This window comes from Empidonax traillii, unplaced genomic scaffold, assembly GCF_003031625.1.
Source record: "Empidonax traillii isolate 1590-97213 ecotype Southwest subspecies unplaced genomic scaffold, ASM303162v1 scaffold8:size5222938, whole genome shotgun sequence".
NCBI lineage: Eukaryota > Metazoa > Chordata > Aves > Passeriformes > Tyrannidae > Empidonax > Empidonax traillii.
Window position 1 is genome coordinate 3097055 of NW_020955201.1, and position 20579 is coordinate 3117633.

At 38.5% G+C, this 20579-nt stretch overlaps 1 protein-coding gene across 3 annotated transcripts; it reads right to left on the minus strand.

Annotated features, from left to right (window-relative positions):
* Positions 1-1287: 1287 nt before the first annotated feature.
* Positions 1288-19999, minus strand: HMGCR (3-hydroxy-3-methylglutaryl-CoA reductase). Of its 3 annotated transcripts, none has more exons than XM_027883094.1 (20): positions 19950-19999; positions 16805-17000; positions 16320-16431; positions 15688-15775; positions 15511-15595; positions 13905-14010; positions 12496-12602; positions 11969-12085; positions 11318-11469; positions 10206-10450; positions 9893-10062; positions 9250-9444; positions 8019-8177; positions 7728-7885; positions 6490-6595; positions 5352-5522; positions 4357-4497; positions 4090-4248; positions 3379-3533; positions 1288-3230 (listed from the first exon to the last, which is right to left on the minus strand). In XM_027883094.1, the coding sequence occupies exons 2-20, from the start codon at positions 16967-16969 to the stop codon at positions 3176-3178; spliced, it is 2646 nt and encodes an 881-aa protein (XP_027738895.1). In that variant the 5' UTR covers positions 16970-17000; positions 19950-19999; the 3' UTR covers positions 1288-3175. The 3 variants fall into 3 exon arrangements, with proteins under 3 accessions (XP_027738895.1, XP_027738906.1, XP_027738917.1); XM_027883105.1 differs by lacking the exon at positions 19950-19999 and adding an exon at positions 19925-19948 and having other exon boundaries at positions 3116-3230; positions 16805-16999; XM_027883116.1 differs by lacking the exons at positions 1288-3230; positions 3379-3533 and adding an exon at positions 3614-3769 and having other exon boundaries at positions 4045-4248.
* Positions 20000-20579: the final 580 nt, after the last annotated feature.

Consider the following 20579-nt stretch of genomic DNA (forward strand, 5'->3'; position numbering starts at 1 on the left):
GATAACACCCAAAAAATGGTAAGTGGTGTCCCAAGAGAGACAGAGATGATAAGGTACCCAAAAAGCACTATGAGTAGCAGTAACAGCTCTCACAGCACCCCAGAAGGCAGCTGGGAGGAGTGGGAGGACAGCCCACCTACCACAGCTGTATTCCCCTTATGAGCAAGGGTTATGCCAAGGATGGAAACTGTCCTAACAGTGTCTGTGCACAGACACACCCAGAACCCAAATATACTTGCATGCTCCTATGAGAAAGCAAGTAGTCTCCCAGCCGTGCTCTCTTCTGGGAACCAGAGCACCTCCCAGAACACCTGTGCTGGCAGGGCTCCATCCCATCTCCTGGAATCACAGCTGTGCTCATAGTGCAGCGATGCTGGTGTACATCCCTGTGCCGCAGGCACAGGAGCCGCTCCCTCTGTCACTGAGATTCAGTAACACGCTGTTCACTGGTGTGGCCTTACACTAGCCGAGGGAAATCGAAGTGGGCAGCGAGTGTGTGGTTAGAAGCAGCTGTGGGTGCAGTGCTTGCAGCCTCACAGCTCCAGAGCTTCCACACCAGGCAGCAGGAAGGGACTGGTGTGTTACAAGGGACTGTAAATACCAGTAGATTCAGAAGACAGAGGAAAGAGGAGGTTATCTAGATAAACAGAGAAGCAAAGCATTACCAAACACAGTATTTTTACTGTTTTTTTTTAATTAGGGTTTTAAAATATTTGGGAAACTATATCAATTGTAATAGTACAACATCTAAGTCACAGCAACTCCAGAAATTTCATTCCAGATAGGTTTGGTTTTTCCAAGGACACAAAACAAACAGTGTAAGACTGTTTCTTGTACTGAAATTGCACACAAATTTGCAGTGATGTTGAAACACTCTACTGTGGTGTATGCAGGGGAATGAGCGTGATTCAGTTCCCTAAACTTAATGACATGTTTGAAGTAGTAACTTTTGCCTCTGGTATAAAACCTGTATGGCTGTGGAGACTGAAAATGCACATCTAATTAGAGACTGCTGGATGTGACTGAGATCAAGGATGGGAGCTGCACTGCAGGTGAGGGAAAGAAGGAGGACGTAGGCTGCAGCAGGAGACAACTCTAATGCTGCAGTGAGTTAGCTCTCCCCTTAGACAAACTGCCTCATTCAGCTTTGAGGAGAATACATAAGATGTCATGGCCCCGCTGTGTTTAGCACTTCACACCAGTCATATCTTCCTTAACCTTCTTAATTTAGTCTTTAAGTCACTAAGTTGTGAAGTAAGCTTAAAATATCACAAGTAAGCCAATGTCTTTTCCATGGTTTTACTGACACTGAAAAAGTAGTTCTGTACCAAAATGTACACAATTTAGTAATAATACAAAAAGTTAATTCTGCAAGAATGTCAGTTAAATCCACCAAAATGAACACTGAACCACCATTTATTGACAGAACAGTGTTACTTTAAATAAGATCACTGAATAAACATAGAAACAGAGTATTTCCAGCTTTCCTTAAATAAAAATAGTAGCTATTAGCAACAAACTGCAAGAAGATAAACATTCATGGTATTTAACATTTACATGCCATCATAACATATCTAGCATGTAGTATGGCCTCATGCTTGCACATTAGCTTTATGAGCTCATTACAATGGATATTAATGTGTTGATGTACTACAAAGCAACCCATGATTTACATCAAATTTGCACATTAGAAGAGCACCTCTGCTAGTCACCCCTTTAGGAATGATGCTGTAGGAAACTCAATCCAATCCACTGATTCATTGACAAAAACTCAAAAAAACCCCAACAAAAAACTCAAAACAAACAAATAAAAGAATGGAGCGTATCAATAATTTTCCTTCTGTAATTAACTAGGCAGGGCAATGCATTTAGGAATATTCCCAAAGATGAATCAAACCAGAATAAACCTGGGTTTTCTTTAGTACAGTAAGAACACCTGAGACTGCTTCACTGGTCCAAGTACAGTATTTTATTAAAAAACCTGCTTGTTACATTGACATGCCATTTTATTGAATTTCCTTAATTAGTAATTTTCATTGAAAAAAGGGTAAGATTTCTTCTTAAAATAAATACTAACCCCTCAAAAAGAAAGTTTAAAAGGGAACTGAAACATAATAAAAACAACCTACTTTTTTTTTTTTTTTAAGAACAGTGTGATTTTTCTGGCTTCATTTTTCTTTAGCATAAACAGTGAATACACACCTATTCCTGGGGAATAAGTGACACTGTATAAAAAAAAAATCCCCAACATAAGGTACACAATGTGTTTGTACATTCCTAAAAGACACTTCTTCTAAACTAAGTGTAAACATCTGGTTTTGACTCGTTTGAATGCACTCCTATCAAACAAAGTTCGAGAAACTGCATTTGCTTACATGCCTGTCTTGTCTGACAGGTTTTTGAGTTGCCACTTTCATTTTTCTATCTGAACAAAGCACAAAACTGTTGAAGACAGTTTTTCCCTACTTCAGTACAAATTAAATTTAACAGTCAGAACTTTACAGATCACAAGTTTTACATAAAGGAATAACCTAAATTGTGGAGTTAAAATATTGAACACTGCTTAGCTGAAGCAGCAGCAAATTAGGTACTATATATATAGACAGATTTCTAAAAAACTAGTGTAATTCAGTTAAACTGATAGCCTAAGACCTGTTTTACATGTGAACAAAATAAAACTGGGAGTTTATAGAAAGTGATTAGGCTTGCCATCACTTTAAAAAACATGCTTGTCTAACCAGAAAATAAAATGGCAAGGGCTCGTGCATTCAAGCCAAGTTTACACCAACTTTTTTTGTTTTGTTGTTTTTAACACCCAAAGTACATTACATCACTTTTCAGCTTAGTAATTACCAGGACCTTGGTAAGCAAAATAATCTCAACTTGTAAAAACCTAAGAGACTGACCCTTTAGAAAATGATGTGTAAGATTAAGAATTCCAAAGCCATGTTCAAGACATCTGACAGAATTTCGGTCATGAAGTCACCACTGCTGAAGAAGGTCAAAGGTGTAAATAGTCTCACGTAAGTCTGTTGATCTCTTAGTTTATCTTACACAGAAATCATTGAGTTGAAGACAATCTTCATTCTAAACTTCACAGATTTTGGTTTTTTTCCCCCTGTACTCCTGGTCAGTTACTAGAAAAATTCTTCATTTCAAAGCCATTTTAAAGTACTCAAGCTGCCTTCTTAGTGCAGGTTCCTTTAAGATCCTGTAGATTTATTTTTGACCTAATAAAACAGTAAGATAAGCAATTAAATAGTTAGAAGGTTACACTGCTCTTATATGTTGCAGTTATTCATGTAATCATCACTGAATTTCAAGTACTTATGAGAAGGGCAAAACACCACAAAATACAAGAATTTTTCCATTTTTTACCTGTTGTGGATCATGTGGCTTTTGACTAGATGCCCAGCTGCCAGAGCTGCCATTAGTGATAACTCCCCTGCCATCACTGTAGCACAGACAATTTTAGCAAGCTGACGGGCATTTTCACCAGGGTTATCTTGGCTGGCACCTTGAACCCCTAACATCTGGAGAGAAATACAAGCAATATTATGCTGTCAATTTATGCTAAATTCAGTATTAATTTCCAAATTATATCCTATCAACTAGCTTTAAGTCCCCCCAATGTTATAAATGTCTTAAGCTTTAGAAAATGCTATATGAAAACAATTCATTAGACAATTCTGAAATTTTCATGGAAAATACAGCAAGTTTCAAGGGGCCTCATTCCTGCAACATTACTTGGACACCATATGAAAGTGAGTGTAGGGAACCAAGATTATATGACCCTGGGAGAAACTTAAGGGAAACCTGGCAAGATGAAACCGGATGTGGTGAGATGTGTCCTCCCTGTGTGGGAAACTGCTGTAGTGTTACATTTTCATGGACAGAGAATGCTTAACTAAAAAGCAGATTTAGAGAAAAGTTACTAACAGGAATTTACTGCTGATGTAACGGGGTATATAAACTGTGAAAGAACTGTAATAAATGATTCCGTTATACCGCATGGGGTCTGTGCCCAAGTATGTCACAAGTGAGCTTTAATTTAAGAAGGTAAGTTGCTCTGAGCTTTCTGAATTTTACCTGCAAACAGGCCTGCTGTGGGAGCAAGTTGGTGCCTCCACCAACAGTCCCTATTTCTATAGAAGGCATTGTGCAGCTGATGTACAGGTCTTCGTTGGTGGAACCAGTGCGCTCCATCAGAGTGATGCAGTTAGAGCTGCCCACATTCTGTGCAGCATCCTTTGGATCAGGAAGGAGAAACAAAACAAAGATCAAGACGCTTGAGTAAGTGTTTGATCGAGAATTATTGAACTAAGGAAAATCTGAGTTGGTGGAAAACAAACCTACCTGACCACAGGCAATGTAGATGGCTGTCACAATGTTTGCTGCATGTGCATTGTAGCCACCTATGCTTCCAGCCATTGCAGACCCCACCAGATTTTTGTTTATATTGACTTCAACTAAAGCTTCTGTAGTGGTTTTCAAGACCTAGACAAAGCAATAAATACATTTTGACTACCCCATTCCTTAAGCAGGAGTTGAAATACTCTACTTATTGTTAATAAGCCCTCACCCCTTGTTTGCCTCTACATGGAATTTGACTCAATCATTATCCTAACTTTTATTTTTGCTCCATAGGAGACTTTCAAATGCAGGATGTTCCAGTAACAACGGAAAAGTCAGTGCAAAGGGTTTGGAATTGCATAGGCTTTTAAGAAAAGCTCATAGCTATCTACTCTATTTCAAATTCTCATTTATATTCAGAATAAAATGAACAAAATGAACTTGGCAGAAATATCCCATTAATTCACCATGACACAATAGCAACATTCCTGTCAAGTTGCTTCAGACTCTCAAGTCTTCTCAATTTTGCTTTGTGTAAGACGATGGAGCAAACTCAAGAGTTCCAACAGAAAACATTGTGCTACATGGGCAAATAAACATTATGCACAGTAATATAAAATTAAGTGGCACATTTACACTACACTGACTGCATTCTGAAAACTTCAAGTAAGAGCTTTACACTGAATTTACTATAAAAATGAACAAAGACAGTCAAAAGAGATAGTGTTGTAAGCAAAATATAAGATATTCCTGCGTATCAGGAATAGGGAGTGGTAACACAGATGTGCACTAAGTCTGCAACACTGACAAAAAAAAATAACACTTATGTATAAGAGTTCAATGTAAGTGTAATTTACTACAGTAAATGTAGTGATGTACAGGACTGGGGGTCAAAGAAAAACTTCCCAAATTTACCTAAAACTATCGAGGCCCATTACAAAAGTTTTGCAGTTTTGCAAAATGTACATATTTTTATGAATAAGAGAGCAGGCACTTACCTCTCTAACAACCTTGGCTGGAATGACTGCTTCACAGACAACAGACTTCCCTCTTCCTTCTATCCAGTTTATAGCAGCAGGTTTTTTGTCTGTACAATAGTTACCACTAATAGCTATAACCTGAAGGTCAGGAAATTCTTCATTCAGCCTTGCCAGTGCTTTTTCAGTACCCTGTTAGGAGCAAAACAGGTAGTAGGCTAGGTTTATCATTATGGTTGCAAAATAAGCTACCCAGGGACAGAGGAACAGTAACATTGGATTAAGTCTAATGAGATAATCAGTTACAGTGGTAAAAAAGAACATAATTTCACAAAGAAACATGAAACAGGAGAGGAAAAAAACCCAAATAATTTTGACTTTTTTCTAACTACTTTGGGAATTATATGGGGAATAACTGGTTCTTCTCAATACATATGGACTCCCTGGATATATTCTAGGTGCATGGGCATATGGTACCATACTGAAGATACAACATGAACCCAGTGAAACACTATAGGCATGAAATGAATTAACTTTGGATAGTGGAAAGAGCTTCTCTACAGTAGGTAATCAGACTAGGGAATCTGCTACATTAGGACTTGTTTATGACCAGATCCACTTATGTAATGATTATGATTGCCTATTCCATGTAAAATTTCTGTCTAAAACTATCAATTTCAAATAGCTCAAGGCATCCCAGAAAATCCATGAATCATGTTCTTCCCCATGTTTGCATAAAAACAAAACCAACCCAACTAAACTAGAGAACACTACTCTGCCACTATTCACCACACTCCTAATCCTGTACTTACAAGGAAGTGATAAACACAGTAACAGATTAATTACTGCTAGATAAAATCTTTAGCTCAAAGCAACAGAGCAACCAGCTTAATTTCTCTATATCAAGAATACTTCCTATTAAAAAAGACTTCCTGTATCAAAAAATAATTAAAAAAATAATTAGAATACAAAGTTACTTTTTTGTTTTCATCCTATTCTTGTCTACACTTGACAAATGCTTTTATTATTTAATATCACTGAAAACAGTATTATGTTGTATCTGTCTTTCAGATGTCAGTAAGTCACAGATAAGTAGGCTATCTTTATTTTTAAAAGAAATACACATTTATTAAAAATATTTAAGAGGATTGGTCCTTACTTTTGAAATCATATTCATTCCCATTGCATCCCCTGTTCCAGACTGAAAACGGATATAAAGGTTACGACCAGCCAAACTGATGAGAAGTTTTTGCAGGCGGGCAAACCTGCAAGAAAATTTAACTATTACCTACAATCCTCAAGGAAAAAGATTCATTTTAAGTGGCAAAATGACAGTAAATCATTGCAGTACAGAATCACAGGATTACTGATGTTGGAAAAGACCTGTAAGATCATCGAGTCCAAGCTGCTACAGAGCACTACACCTTGTTAACCCCGCGCACCAAGTGCCACATCCAGTTGTTTCTTTAACACCTCCAGTGATGGTGTTTTCTCAGGTAAATACTATAAAAACATTCACTATAAAAGAGTTCACTGCCTTTTTATGGTTTTTTACCTCTGGACCTCATGAAATAAAGTATTCTGAGGTGCCAACAACTTTAACTCATTTGTACTCCTTAAAACATCTGTCTATCAGTTATAAACTAGCAATAAGGCCTTCAGAAATTCTGATGTCAGTTTTACTGCAAGGCAAAATGCTTGCTTATCTTCAACACTGTAAGCCCCACAAGTCACACAAACCCCAGGAAATACTGCATTTAAACAACAGTATGAGTTGGTTCTGGCCAACATACAATATCAGGTCTGTCCTATCCTTGCCTGACACTTTCAAGAAACAGAACAGGTGAGGAAATCTCTCTCTGAATCTTCCTAAAGCAAGCAGGCAATCATAAGCCTTAGAAAAAACTCCAGGGCTTAAAATAGACTTATTTTTAGAATTGGTTTACATTTTTTAGCCTTTCAGTTCTAGCATTTGTTTATCTTGTATTCTCTGGAACCTCATAGATTAGTTATTAATATTAGTAATATCATCTGAAAGGCTAAATACCAAACTTTGAAGGTTTTTTTACATAGTAGCTACTAAATATCAGAACAAGCTTATGCAAAGTTTGTTTAAATGATTAGACAAATTAATATTCTACTAAGTGTTACACAGTGTGAATGTAGTTTTTGCTAAAATATAGTTGCTCACCATAATCATTGGATGATGTTTATTGATTGCAACTTTGGTAGGTAGGCAGAGTGACTTTTGTTCTCTTAGATACACACTGCACAGGTTAGTCAAAACGAAGACATTATTTCCTATATTGCAGAACTCAAAAATAAAAAACAGAAGTTTTCTACCCTTCATAAGAGTCTTATGTTGGGAAAGGAAGCTGGAATAGCCATCGTACTAACCTACTTGTGCTGTCAAAAGCTTCCTTCATTATTTTAAAACCTTCAGGGCTCTCAAGCCAAACCTTCACCTCTGCAGCCTCGCAGGCAGTGGGCAGCCTGACAACAGGTCCTCGAGTCATCCCATCTGCCAGAATGCGACTACTTGCTCCTCCACCAAGCTAAAAACCAAAACAGAAGGGAAACACAGTAAGATTACTGAAATTTTGGATTTTAGGAAGTCAAAAACATGCATTATATAACCCCAAGTACATTTTACAACATAAAAGGCTTTTCTAGTCAAACAGTACTTACACATATTGCTCTACATCCTCTGTTTGTGCTTGCTACAAGACATCCTTCTGTTGTTGCCATTGGCACCTGAAACTCTTTGTTATCCAAAAACAGTGGTCCTGCTACACCTACTGGAATAGGCATATATCCAATCACGTTTTCACAGCAAGCTCCCATAACCTTAAAAAAACCATACAAAATGATCACTAAGGTTACACTGCCGTGGTACAGTACAGCATACCACATACTATGCCTGACATACGTACCTGACTACAAGGTATCTTGGTAAAAAAACCCATAAATCTACCCATAAAGCAACTCCCACCTCAAAAATTTAACAGCTACAGCTGTCAGCAGATAGTACTATCCAAGTGTAGGCAGATGTACTGAATCTTATATAGTCTTAAATGTTATTAAAAAAACCCTCATATTGTTTTATTAATTTTAAATAATCTTCAATTTTAACTTGATACAAAGGAGTATTATTCAGCTGAACTGTAGCTCAGTATTAGTAAAATTCTGCATTTCAGAGATAAAGAAGCTGCATACTTTGATAGGAAATATTTTTAGATGACCTACAAAACTTGCCCACCTCCCTAAGTTTAGAAACATTGAGAGCAATAAAAGGAAGTGCCTTTTGTTTGCCTTTTATTTTTCCTTCTACATCAGTTTTGACCAAGCTCATTGTTAATTCCCATACGTCACTGCATATTTACTTCATAGAATCATGGACTGGTTTGAGTTGGAAGGGACCATAAAGACCATCCAGCTCTAACCCCTCCTGGGACACCTTCCACTAGACCAGGTTACATAGAGCCCCACCCAACCTGGTCTTGAACAACTTCAAAGATGGGGAGTCCACAACTGCTCTGGGCAACCTAGTCCAGTGTCCATAATAAAATAAAAATTTTATATAAATTTATATAGAATTTTAATAAAGAATTTCTTCCTAACATCTACACTTACTATATACCCTCCTTCAGCTTAAGGCCCCTTGTCCTGTCAATACATGCCCTTGTGAAAAGTACCCCTCCAGCTCTGTTGTAGGTAGGTCCCCTTCATACTGGAAGGTATTATAAGGTCATGCCAAAGCCTTCTCTCTTCCAGGATGAACAACCCCAACTCTCTCAGCCTGTCCTTGCAGAAGAGGTGTTCCAGTCCCCTGATCAACTTAGTTGCTTTCCTCTGGACTTGTTCATGTGTTTGGAAAAATAGTTTTACAGTGAGTTTTGCTTGTCTACCTTTTACTTACCAAAGAATAATTATAATTCCTATAAGGAAGATATTGCAAAGACGAAGGTTCAGGGAGTTTCTTGGATAACATCTGTCTGCGAATGGACACACCTCGCTCCTGAGTTTCCATAAGGGTTTCCAGTTTGTATGCAGGAATATGCTTAGCATTAACTAAGCTGATAACCTCAGCATCAGTTAGAAATTTTGCTCCTTCCTGGAAATATAAAGATGGGGAGAGAAAATATAGATTCTCTTGGTGAGAATCCTTTTTCATGTCTCCAAACAAAAAAGGGTAACAACTTTCCTTCGATATTATCTGAATACATCTACAGGAGTAAACTGCCAACATGAGGTTCTACAGTAGGCCAGGATGTGATCGAAAACTTCTATGATCAGATACCCACTTACACATGTATGTGATGAAGTTTCAATGAAGGACGATCCCTTCTCCCTCCTGTCTCAATTGCCTTAAGGTGGAATAACCCATTAAAGGGTTTTGTTTTAGTCATGACTCCCACACACCCCCAAGTTATTAATGTAATGGAAAATGACACTACAACCAGTGGGAACACACAAAAGCTGGAAAATGAACTCTTAAGAATCCTTAAATCAGCCATTGCAGTAGAGGTTAAATAAAACAGACAAAAAATACTTTTCCATACCTGTGCATTTCCAAGTATACGAACACATTCCTCAATAGAACGTGGCTCTTTAGGTAACTCAATTTCCTCCTCTTTTTCATTAACAAGTGAAGAAGTTTCCTCAGGGCTGCAACTGCCAACTACAAATGTAGCCTTGGTTGATGACTCTAATACAGGTTTTATGACTTCAGCTGCATAAAGACAATTAAAAGGAACTCTAGTTTACAAAATATTTAAGTTTTGCTACTAAATACAACATGTTACAACAGATTTCACTATTTATTCCTAATATTCATGAATAGGTTCAGACTTCAAAACTATAAGAATTACCTACCATTTCCATCTTTGGGAATGAGAGCTTCTTCTACTGTGCTAGATTTCTGATTGTTTTTCAGAAGTCCAGATTGCTTCCTGCAACAATTCTCAGGGACCTTTTTCTGGACCATCACTGGAGATGTTATGGGATTCTTCAGTGAAAGGGTAGATTCAGTCTCTGCTTGCTCAAAGAAAATGTATTTGACAGCAAGGAGAAGGGCTAATCCAAGAGTGATTACTTGCTCAATATCCATACTGGCCATTCTAAAACAGATCAGAAAGTAAATACACAATATATACAAATCATTGTTTTTAACAGCATTCTGACATTCTTTGCTTTATAAAGAGTAATTATTTCACCATAATTTACAGCTACAGAAATCCCAGTCAAAATATATTTTCAACCAGGACATCTAAGTACACTAGGTTAGGTTAGAGAAATAATTCTCCATATTATTAACAACATATAAATTTTCAGATGTCCTTAAAGAGTTCCCTAAATCTGGGTAGAAAACAGTCCCAGTAAAAAAAAATACTGTAAAAGATTCACTAACAGCTACATCAAATTGATGTAACACCTGTCCCCCAATGATGGGATACAAAGTTTCATTTATCATCCTCTACCAATAATGACCACTATGATGCAAGATGAACTGCTAAGAGGGGAAAAAAAACCCACAACACCTAAAACAGAGAGTTCTGTTTTCAGAAGTAACAGGAAATCACACATGCCTCTAACTTGAGCTGAGCTGAAGGAAAAGCCACAGTGGCATGGCTTTTGCACTTTTTGCACTTAAGTGTGAACGGTCAGAATCTCTGCATAAATAATTACCCTAGTGCAGTTAGAAAATTTATTTTCTAGAGTACTCTGGAAAGTATCAGGGCTAGCGGAAAAGAGAACGCTTTGATGCATACAGGACAGCTGGCTCAATCATATTCTTGACTACTTCAAAGAGATTGGACAAATGGCACATTATTGAAGTATTTCTTCTGAAATGTCATCTCTAGTTCCAGGAAATCCTACAGTGGTCAGATCTGTGAGTCTTTCAGGGTTGTGCTCTAGGATAATGAGCTTGGCAGTATTAGAGGATACACCTCAACCACAGAAACACACTCTGTGAAGTCACCCACCGAGAAAGGTAGAACTGCCATAGGGAAACATTAGGTTCAATTCTCTTTGGTGCATTCTCATCCAATCCCACTGCGTTTTCTACAGTACTGTTTTGAGCAGCTGGTTCCGCTATCCAACGACTGTGCGCATGAACAAGAACCAAACCCAGCGACTGTATCAAAAACAAAAACCAAACATTAATTTTTCAACTGTAACTTGGTATCTAGCCTTCTAAGAGTAAATACTGACCTTCCCTCATTTGGGTTTTTTTGGTGCCTTTTTTCCCCCCATGCCTCAAAAGTCTGAAGCTAACGGTTATTTTCCACACTTCTCCTTAACACCCTTTTTGGCCTACGGTAACACTGTTGTACAGTACCTTTGGATGTGCCCCACCCACACTCTTCCACCTGCTCAAGAAATAAGCAGAGAGAGCTGAGGATACTGCAGGGTAAGAGGGAGGGAATTGTACACATAAAAAGCCCCATGTTTGGCACAGAAATGGCATAGGAATGAAAATGATAGGTGTAGATACAGGAGAAGTCATTAAAAACTACCACTGTAAATCAAACTAATAGGATGCAGAATACAAGTCTATAGGAAACAAAAGCTTGATTCATTGTACCAGAACACCTCACTGATTGCATAACCACAAGTGCAAAATTGCTACAAACCATAATCATTTTGACCCTCTGTGTTACAGGATTTGGTTTATTCTCTTCTTCTTCCAGAACACGAGCAAAATGGCTGAGCTGCCATATAGGGCGCCCTTCACGACTCTCTCTCGAAAGCTGCAAAATAGAACATAAATTAAAAATGTGTCATATATAGTACATCTTAGAAGAACCAACAAATAAGCCTCAGCATTGCACTTTTATTTGATCGCTGAGAAATTATCAACAAAAGAGTCAGATTACAGTCTACCATCCAAACGATGTTAGACTTTCAATAGTGAAAAACCCTGGACAAAAATTTACAATTAATTAATTGTAATTAAGTAATTTGTTTACTCTTGCTTCAGATCAGAACTCCTACTATTGAGTGTGACTCATTTACAGTGACATTTACAAGTTACTGTCACCAGTTCACCAGTGAAGGAAGACAAACATGCTGTCATGTTAACTCTGTGATGAAATGTATAGTCTATAAGAAGCACAGTGGCTGAATACTAAGCTTGATGTTGTCTTGAAGTTGGTCTTACCTCCAATACCAAGGACACACAAGCTGGAAAGAAGGTCATGAAGACAAAGTAGTTGGCAAGAACAGACATACAGCCAAAGCAGCACATAATTTCAAGTTGCCGCACACCTAAATAAAAAAATTTTTCCATTTGAATATGCAATGGGCTATACTGAAGACATGCCACAGAACTAAGAAAGAAATCACTAAACTGACACTGCAGATTACAAAAGGAATTGTCTAGATTAATAAAAAACAAGCACATTAAGCCCTAGTCATTGTGCACTGGCTTATTCTAAGCACAATATATGCTTTTGTATTGACAGAAAGCTCTATTTTACGTTGTCATTCTAAATGAATACAAATAAATTTCACCAAGATTTTAAAGCTTCACACTAAAAGCTTGAAACTCCTTACTTACCTAAGCAAAGAACAAGTAGCCAACATTATGTATTTAAATCCTTTCTGAAAGATGGCCAATTAAGTGTTCAGGCAATAAGAAACAGTATATACACTGCCTACTCTTTCATAAGTCTGGTATCCAGAAAAAGACAGCCATGCTGCACATGCACTACAGAACTGTCTTAGTAAAGATGAAAGTATAAAATCAACTATATGCAACAGCAAAATGGGTTTTTTTCCCTAAGATGTAAACAAGAGAACTACTAACACATAATACCCTGAAAGATCCAAAATTTGCAGAGCAAGTGTTTTGGAAGATATCTTTGAGGTATGTGAGACAGGTGGGAAAAAAACCAAACCAAGCCACATTAAAAACAACAAATAAAAATAAATATGCAAGCAAAACCCCACTTTAATCTTAACTATAGAACCTCAATTTATTTTACAAAGAATTTAGTTATTTTCATGTGAAAGTCCTTTGCTTATTACATTTAACTGTTCTCTTTTTTTAAAAGAAAACTAACTGCTACTGCACACAAACCTGATGAAGATCACAGTGTGTGTTGTGCTGCCTAGAATGCCAACCATATCCTGGGCTGCATCAAAAGCAGCACAGCCAGGAGGTTGAGGGAAGGGATTTTGTCCCTCTACTCCAGTCTCCTAAAACCCCACCTGGAGTGCTACATCCAGCTCTGCTGCACCCACCATGACAAGGACATGGACCTGCTGGGATAAGTCCAGAAAAGAGCCACTAAGTTGATCCAAGGGCTGGATAAAACCTCTCCTGTGAGGACAGGCTGAGAGAACTGAGGTTGGTTGTTCACCCTGGAGAAGAGAAGGCTCCGGGAGACCTTACAGCACCCCCAGTACCTACTGGGGCCTTCCTTGACCGTGGTGCAGTAGTAATAGACATTAGGTCACTCCACTCTCATAGGTAACATCTATGATGTAAAACTCTTAATATCTCAATGTCTCTCAAATAGTCTTTTTTAACTGAAAATATTTGACCTTTTAGAATATATGGCTCACCTGACATGGTACCAACACCAATTACAAGACACTCCACAAGTGCATCCAGTGTAAATGTAGGGCCTAAAATTGCCATCCCCCGTGAAATATTTTCTCTTACTTCATCCTAGAAAGAAAAATTTCTGTTCATTAAATTAAGACAAATAGCAAATTAAGTTTATAACATGATCAGTAAACTGAGTAGTATTATGGCGATAATGCCGTAATATGTAAAACATATATCGAAAATGAACTTCTATGAGAAAGTATACAATGTACGCTATTTCTTCTAAGTTAACATACTTTGACAGTTTTTATTCACAGGTTATGTAATTTTGATTAATTTGTCTACCTTTGCCGATCAGCGTTATAGGGGCTTAGAATACTGATGAGGTAGAGACTCTGCACTAAATTCAGAACAAGACTTCTCCATTTTAAGACATAAACCAGAGTTCACTTGTGTTTCACGACATTTCAAAATTTCTTGCAACCACACATCTGTACCCTAACTACTATTATTTTATTATTATTTAACTCTCTAGACTTTGCTGATAGAAAAGAGCACACAAAATCCGTAAAACTTTGCCTGGGGAGAAAGGGATTTCCTCCAGCAGGCAGGCATGGCAAACTCTGGAGTTTGCTGCCTTTTTTCTAGTGTGTTGTTTTTGGGGTGAGAAGGGGAGAAAACTGTAGGAAAAAAATATTTGTGAAATATTTTCTTGAAAATTAGTAGAAAAGCTCTGTATTGCAATTATCATCAAATAATATACAACACACTATAACAATATTGCATATACAGAAAATGCGCAGCATAATATATACATTAAAATCTAACAGACAATATTTTGTCACAATTAGTATGCTCAAAGACCATGTAGAATATTCTGTAAGTATAAATTAATTGCACTAAATATACTTTTACTTCAGAACTTAAGACTATCAGGAAAAAAACATTACTAGGTATGACAAAGTATCGTGTCAATCTCTCCTACTGTGCTGCGTTAAATGCACGAGGGCATGAATGTTCCTGTCTGCACATATGCTCTATTTGTTCTGCTAATACTTAGTCTAGAAATATGCTTTTTCCAGTAGCAGTACTGTAAAATTAGATGTCTCTTTATCTACTGTTCCTGAGCCCTCGAAATTAACTTTTTTTCTATCAGTAACTGTTCTAGAGAAGACTTTGGCCTAGAACTCTAGCCTTCTCAGAAGAGCTGTAAGCACTGCTGGTTTAAGTTCTGATTTTATAAAGTCACACTAGTGCTTTACAATTAACTTAGTGCACATGACTGTGCACACTAATTTAAGCAGCGTTACTACTCAGTTAAACATTGATCTGACTAGAAGACAAGAGAACACAGAATCTGGATAAAATCTGATTTTTGACATTTATATATTACCAAGACAGTATCTGCCTGTATGTCTCTCCACCTGGATTATTCATTTATAATTATAAAATGGTTTGGCTTGGACGGGGTCCTGAAGATCATCTAGTTCTAACACCCAACCATAGGATAACATTCAGTTATGATCATTAAATTCAAAATCTCCATCACAAAACAAAAAAAGCAACAACAAAGTAAAACACCAACCAACAAACGAAACCCTCAAGAAGAACCCCCCTGACCTGTGAGTTGGAACTGAGTGCAAATTTAGCTAATGCACTTGCTCTTGACAAATCAATCAGGAGCAGAAAGAATGGTAAAGCTTCACTGAAAAGAAAAAAAGAGGCATATGTTAAACTTCAAGATTTATTCTACAGGAAAAAGAAGCAAGAAATCAAGAATAATAATTCATTACTTACTTTAAACCTGTCAGTTCTTTATCCAAGAAGTGAATAACCACTGTACTAAAAACAAAACTTGAGAAGATTGTGAAGAGGCCAGCGATACCTTTAAAAAACAAGAGAATAGAAAAATTTTTGTGTGTATATATATATATATATATATATGGAGGGAAAAAAAAGGGAAAAGCCACACCTTTAGATCAATAATGACAAATGCATGAGAATTCTTGTCTCTCAGAGTGTATTAACAGCAGTCAAGATACAAATTGAAGTACATACTATTTTTATAGATATTTAAAACTAAAACTTGTACTGCATTGAAAGTAAGACTCAGAGATAAGAGCCATAAATCTTCTCAATTTATTTTATGCAAAATTAAAACTGGCTTAAAGAGCTCTATAACTTTAAGTGTTTTACACAATAAACAGTTACTGTAAGAATTAAATTTCCAGCATTTATATAATACTACCACCTTTCACTAAAAAAAAGCACTTTGCTAAATGCAAAACATGTCTTCTATGTAAAAAATAATTAAAATAATGCTGGTTTGAGCAGAAGGATCAAGTGTTAATATTTGTTAACAATTTATGTAAAAAAAACCCACAAATAATTAAAACACATATAGAAAATATAAAAATCAGACACAGTACCTAAAATGTATTTTGATCCAAGCTGCCTTAGGTTCTGGAACTGGAAATATATATAAAGGATTGCTATACAGCGTGTGATTGTCAGGATGATGATGTCACTGCTCAGAACATCCTGTTTGAAATACAAAGCGATTTAGTTAGCTTTTACACTAAGGAGTAACTTGCTAAGTTTCAGTAATAAAAGAATCCCTTGGGAAGCTGCACTAAAAAGGAAGTATCACTGATAGTCTTGTCTTAAAAAATTAAAATATGAAAATCCCTGTTCACTAGACACCATGCAGCTGAATGTTAGATTTAATGAAACCCATCTGTAGTGCATCACTGTTTGCATACCACTTTAATGTCCACAATGAAAAAATAAGGCAATAAGGAAGCTTCTCCATAGGAACTTTACTCCTAATACATTACACCGGGATCTTATTCTACAGAAAACCCTAGATCTACTCATTAACACCAAGTATAACAAAATTAATTTAAATACTTACTTCTTCGAGTTTGGGGCATTCATAATTCCAGCCACAGATCTTATCATTCCCAGTGAACATCTTCATGGACATCATACAGATGGTGAGAGTCACTGTTCCCACAATGACTTCCCATGGATGAGAGGCTACAAAAAGGCCATGCATTCGGAATAGTCTGGACAACATTTTCAAGACTGTTCTTCTATACTTAGCAACCCTGCAACAAAGGCATATTTTGTATGTTAGCAAGTCTGAGATTCAGTGAAAAGACAGAGCTCTACATATTCCTGTAAGTCATCTTCCAGGAAAAAAAAATCAAAACTACTTAAGTAACAGATGAGTGAGGAAATTAATCTTCACCTTTCAACCTTCCATGTAAAACTAATCTATTTCTAAGATTCCAAAATATAATACAATCTGCTCCTGCCTTCTCAACCTTTTTTTTTAAAATACACATCTCCCCTGTTTCTTCAAGGTCTTACTGGTAAGTCCCCAGTACTCCCACATTTCTCACTATCCACAACTCTCATACAGCTTTCACTTAACTTCTTGTTTTTACCATCTGTATAAGCACTCACCAAATTCTGTTGATTCTTTATATTCATTCTTCCTATAAAAAATATTGCTGAACCATAAAAATTACCAATTAATCATTACTGGTAATGCTCAGCAGCAGGAATTGCAATGTTACCTCTTTGGCTGCATCTCCTCTACTTTCTGTTTAATATTATTCTGCGACACAAATTAATTACATTCAAAAATATGTTCCTTCTTCACCTCAAGCATGCAAGTCCTCATATATAGTAGTCTGTGACAGTTATCTTCTACCCATAACTAATTCCCAGGTTACCGATGCATTTCATCATCGTTTGCTTCCAATAAATAACAAACATTTGCCAGAAATTCTCACAGCTGTCTTTCACGGAGCTAAGAACATGGACATTCTTCACATCCTTCAGATCCTATCCTGGTCTATTTGCTGTGTGTTGTAGCTTTATGTAATTTTATCAAGGAAACAAAATGCAATAAAATTCGCTCTTAAATGCATTAATAACTGGACTTTCCTTTTCTCATTACACAAAAATAACACCTTGCGAAACTGTATTATAAAGTTCAAAAAATGCTTAATAGTAGCCTAGTTAATAGAGACAATCTATAATTCAGTATTTACATGTACCAACTTAGCATGTAAAGATTTCCATAGAGGAGTGAGGGCCGTACACACTGCCTCTTGAAAGTGGATTTAAAAAATCCCTTTGTGTTGCTTTAAAAGTAACAATCCATCCACTGGGCTTCTAGTACTACTTCTTTTGCTTGGAGATCAAAAATGAAGTTGTCATTCAATGAAAAAAATAACAGGCAGGGCAAAACTATCTGGTTAAGTGTTCCTGAAGATACCAGAACCATCTTGGTTTCCTACCAGTGCCGATCTCAATCACATGAGCACCAACAGCACTGATCTATTTCTCTTTATCCTTCTACAGTGAAGGTGTGACAGATGTTTGTGGTTCACGGAACCAAATGGGGAAAATGACTGCGAGGATTGTCTTCTTTATGAACGAATTATTTCATTTCCTAAGAGAAAACTTTTAAGAATAAAATTAAAAACCAAAAGCAAACACCTCTTTTATAATGCAGTTCTCCCTTCTTTTTCCCTCTGTAATATAATCTACACTCTGGTTTGTACATTTATGTTCCCACCAAGCTGTACCTAAATGGTATTATCATTTTTCCTCAGCAGAAGGTATTTTTAAATTAGAAAAACATTACCTACCTCAGTGCTGAATATTTCAAAACAACAAATAAGAAAAGCAAAACAACGGTCTTTGAAAATACAAATACTTTTGAATATCTGTTTCAGGAAAATCAGAACTAGTAGTTACTACACGACTGTTACAGAGTCCTACAAGTCCTGAAACCAGTAGTACAGCTAATACAATTAATTCTGCAAGTTGGAATGATTATCTGGCCATCAAAAGATAAATAAATTAGTAGGGCTAGAAGGATTTCAAAATCTTTTTTCAGAAATTATTTGTCACATTTCTACACAAAAACAGTAAGACTAAAATGGTTTCACATAAATCAGAGGAAAAAGTGCATAAATTAATTTATGAAAATAATTATCCATAATATCTTAGATTTTTATTGAATGGCTGCTATGAAATACAGGATGCCTCATGGCTGATATTGGGGTTAACTGCGTAATACTAACTTCTAACCTAAAAGGATTTTTTGAAGCGTTCATGTTTGTTTAACCTGTCTGAAATGCATAGTGGTTTTTGCTACGCAGTTGACTTTTCTAGAAAATATTCATCACACACACTGATTATGCATTAGAGTGCTGTAAAAAAAGAGTCAATGCATAACAAGAACTCATTTTTCTGTTTGAAGTATTTATACAGTTACACTGACTCCCAGCTTGAAATTAGCAAGACATAACGTTAAATATAAAGCCAAAATTTAAAACTGAAACAATTCTGCTAGACTTCAAAATGGTTGTACAAAAAGGATGCTTTATAAATTCTGCTTGCCTTTGTTTTCGACCTGGGAATCAAAACAGAACACAAAATATAAACAAAACCCAGCTGCAACTCCTCCAAACCGGAGTGTAAAAGGCAAACGAGATCGGTTGTATGTAATGCTTCAGAGCAATTACATACCACGTAACTGTACGACTAGTTTGTTAAACACCCAAGGTCTGTCACCCAGCTCTAACTAAGCTCAGAGCAGTCCTCTACAACACCATCAGTGCGGTCAGCACAAATTTCCCATCTCTTGCGAGCTGACTCAGCAGCAGCTACAGGAACCCAGCGGCAAGAGCAGCCGAGCGAGCAGCCGTGCGGCGCTCACCTGAACGGCACACACAGCGCAGCCCCTGCCGCACGGCCGCAGACCTTTCGGCTCTCACGGCGCCGAAGGCAGCCCCTCCAGGCCCGGAGCTGCAGCCACCGGGCAAGAGCCGGGCGGATCAGCCCCGCAGCCCGCGGGCGCCAAGGCGGCCCCGGAGCGCCCCGCACACCGCCGAGGGTGGCAGTGAGGCGGGGCGGCCGCTGCTTCCGACGGCCAGAGATGGCGACGGTGACCTCCCTGCCCCGAACCGCCGCCACCTGCCCGCTCTCCGCCCGTGTGGCGGCTCCGCACCCGCGGCCCCGCCGACCCCACTCACCGCCGCGCCGCGATGGCCGCTCCCCGATGGCCGCTCCCCGCCGCAGTGGCCGCTCGCCGCGTCCCGCCCGATGCCCCCTCCCGCCGCCCCGCCCCGCCGCCCGCCCCGCCGCGCAAGGACACGCCGGCGCCGCCATCGCCCGATCGAGCGGCCAATGGCGAGCGCGCGCCACGCCACGCCCGTCGCGCGTCACCCGCCGCGTCGCCGCGGCAACGGCCCGGCCAGCGGCGCGCGGCGCCACGCGCCATCAGGAGCGGCGAACACGCCATCGCGCCATGGGCTGACCGCCAATGGGCCGCCGCACTACCCGCTCCGCGCCCTCTCATTGGGCGGCCGCGGCGTCTCATTTGCATGGCCCGTGGAGCGGGGGTGGTGTCGCCGGGCCCGCCCCGCGCCGAGCGCCGAGGACGGGAGCGGCCCGACCCCCCCGCGGCCCTGGAAGCGCACGGGCACCGCGCTGGGCCATGGCACAAGCAGGCAGTGCAGAAATGCCCAGCTCCTGCTTGTGGGAAGCAGCGGTGACTCTGACGTTCGAGGGAAAAAGAAAAAAACAAAAAATACAGTGTGTTTTTATTTGTGTCTTTCGGCCAGAGAGGAAGTACAGTTTTTTGGTTCATGAAGTGTTGGGAG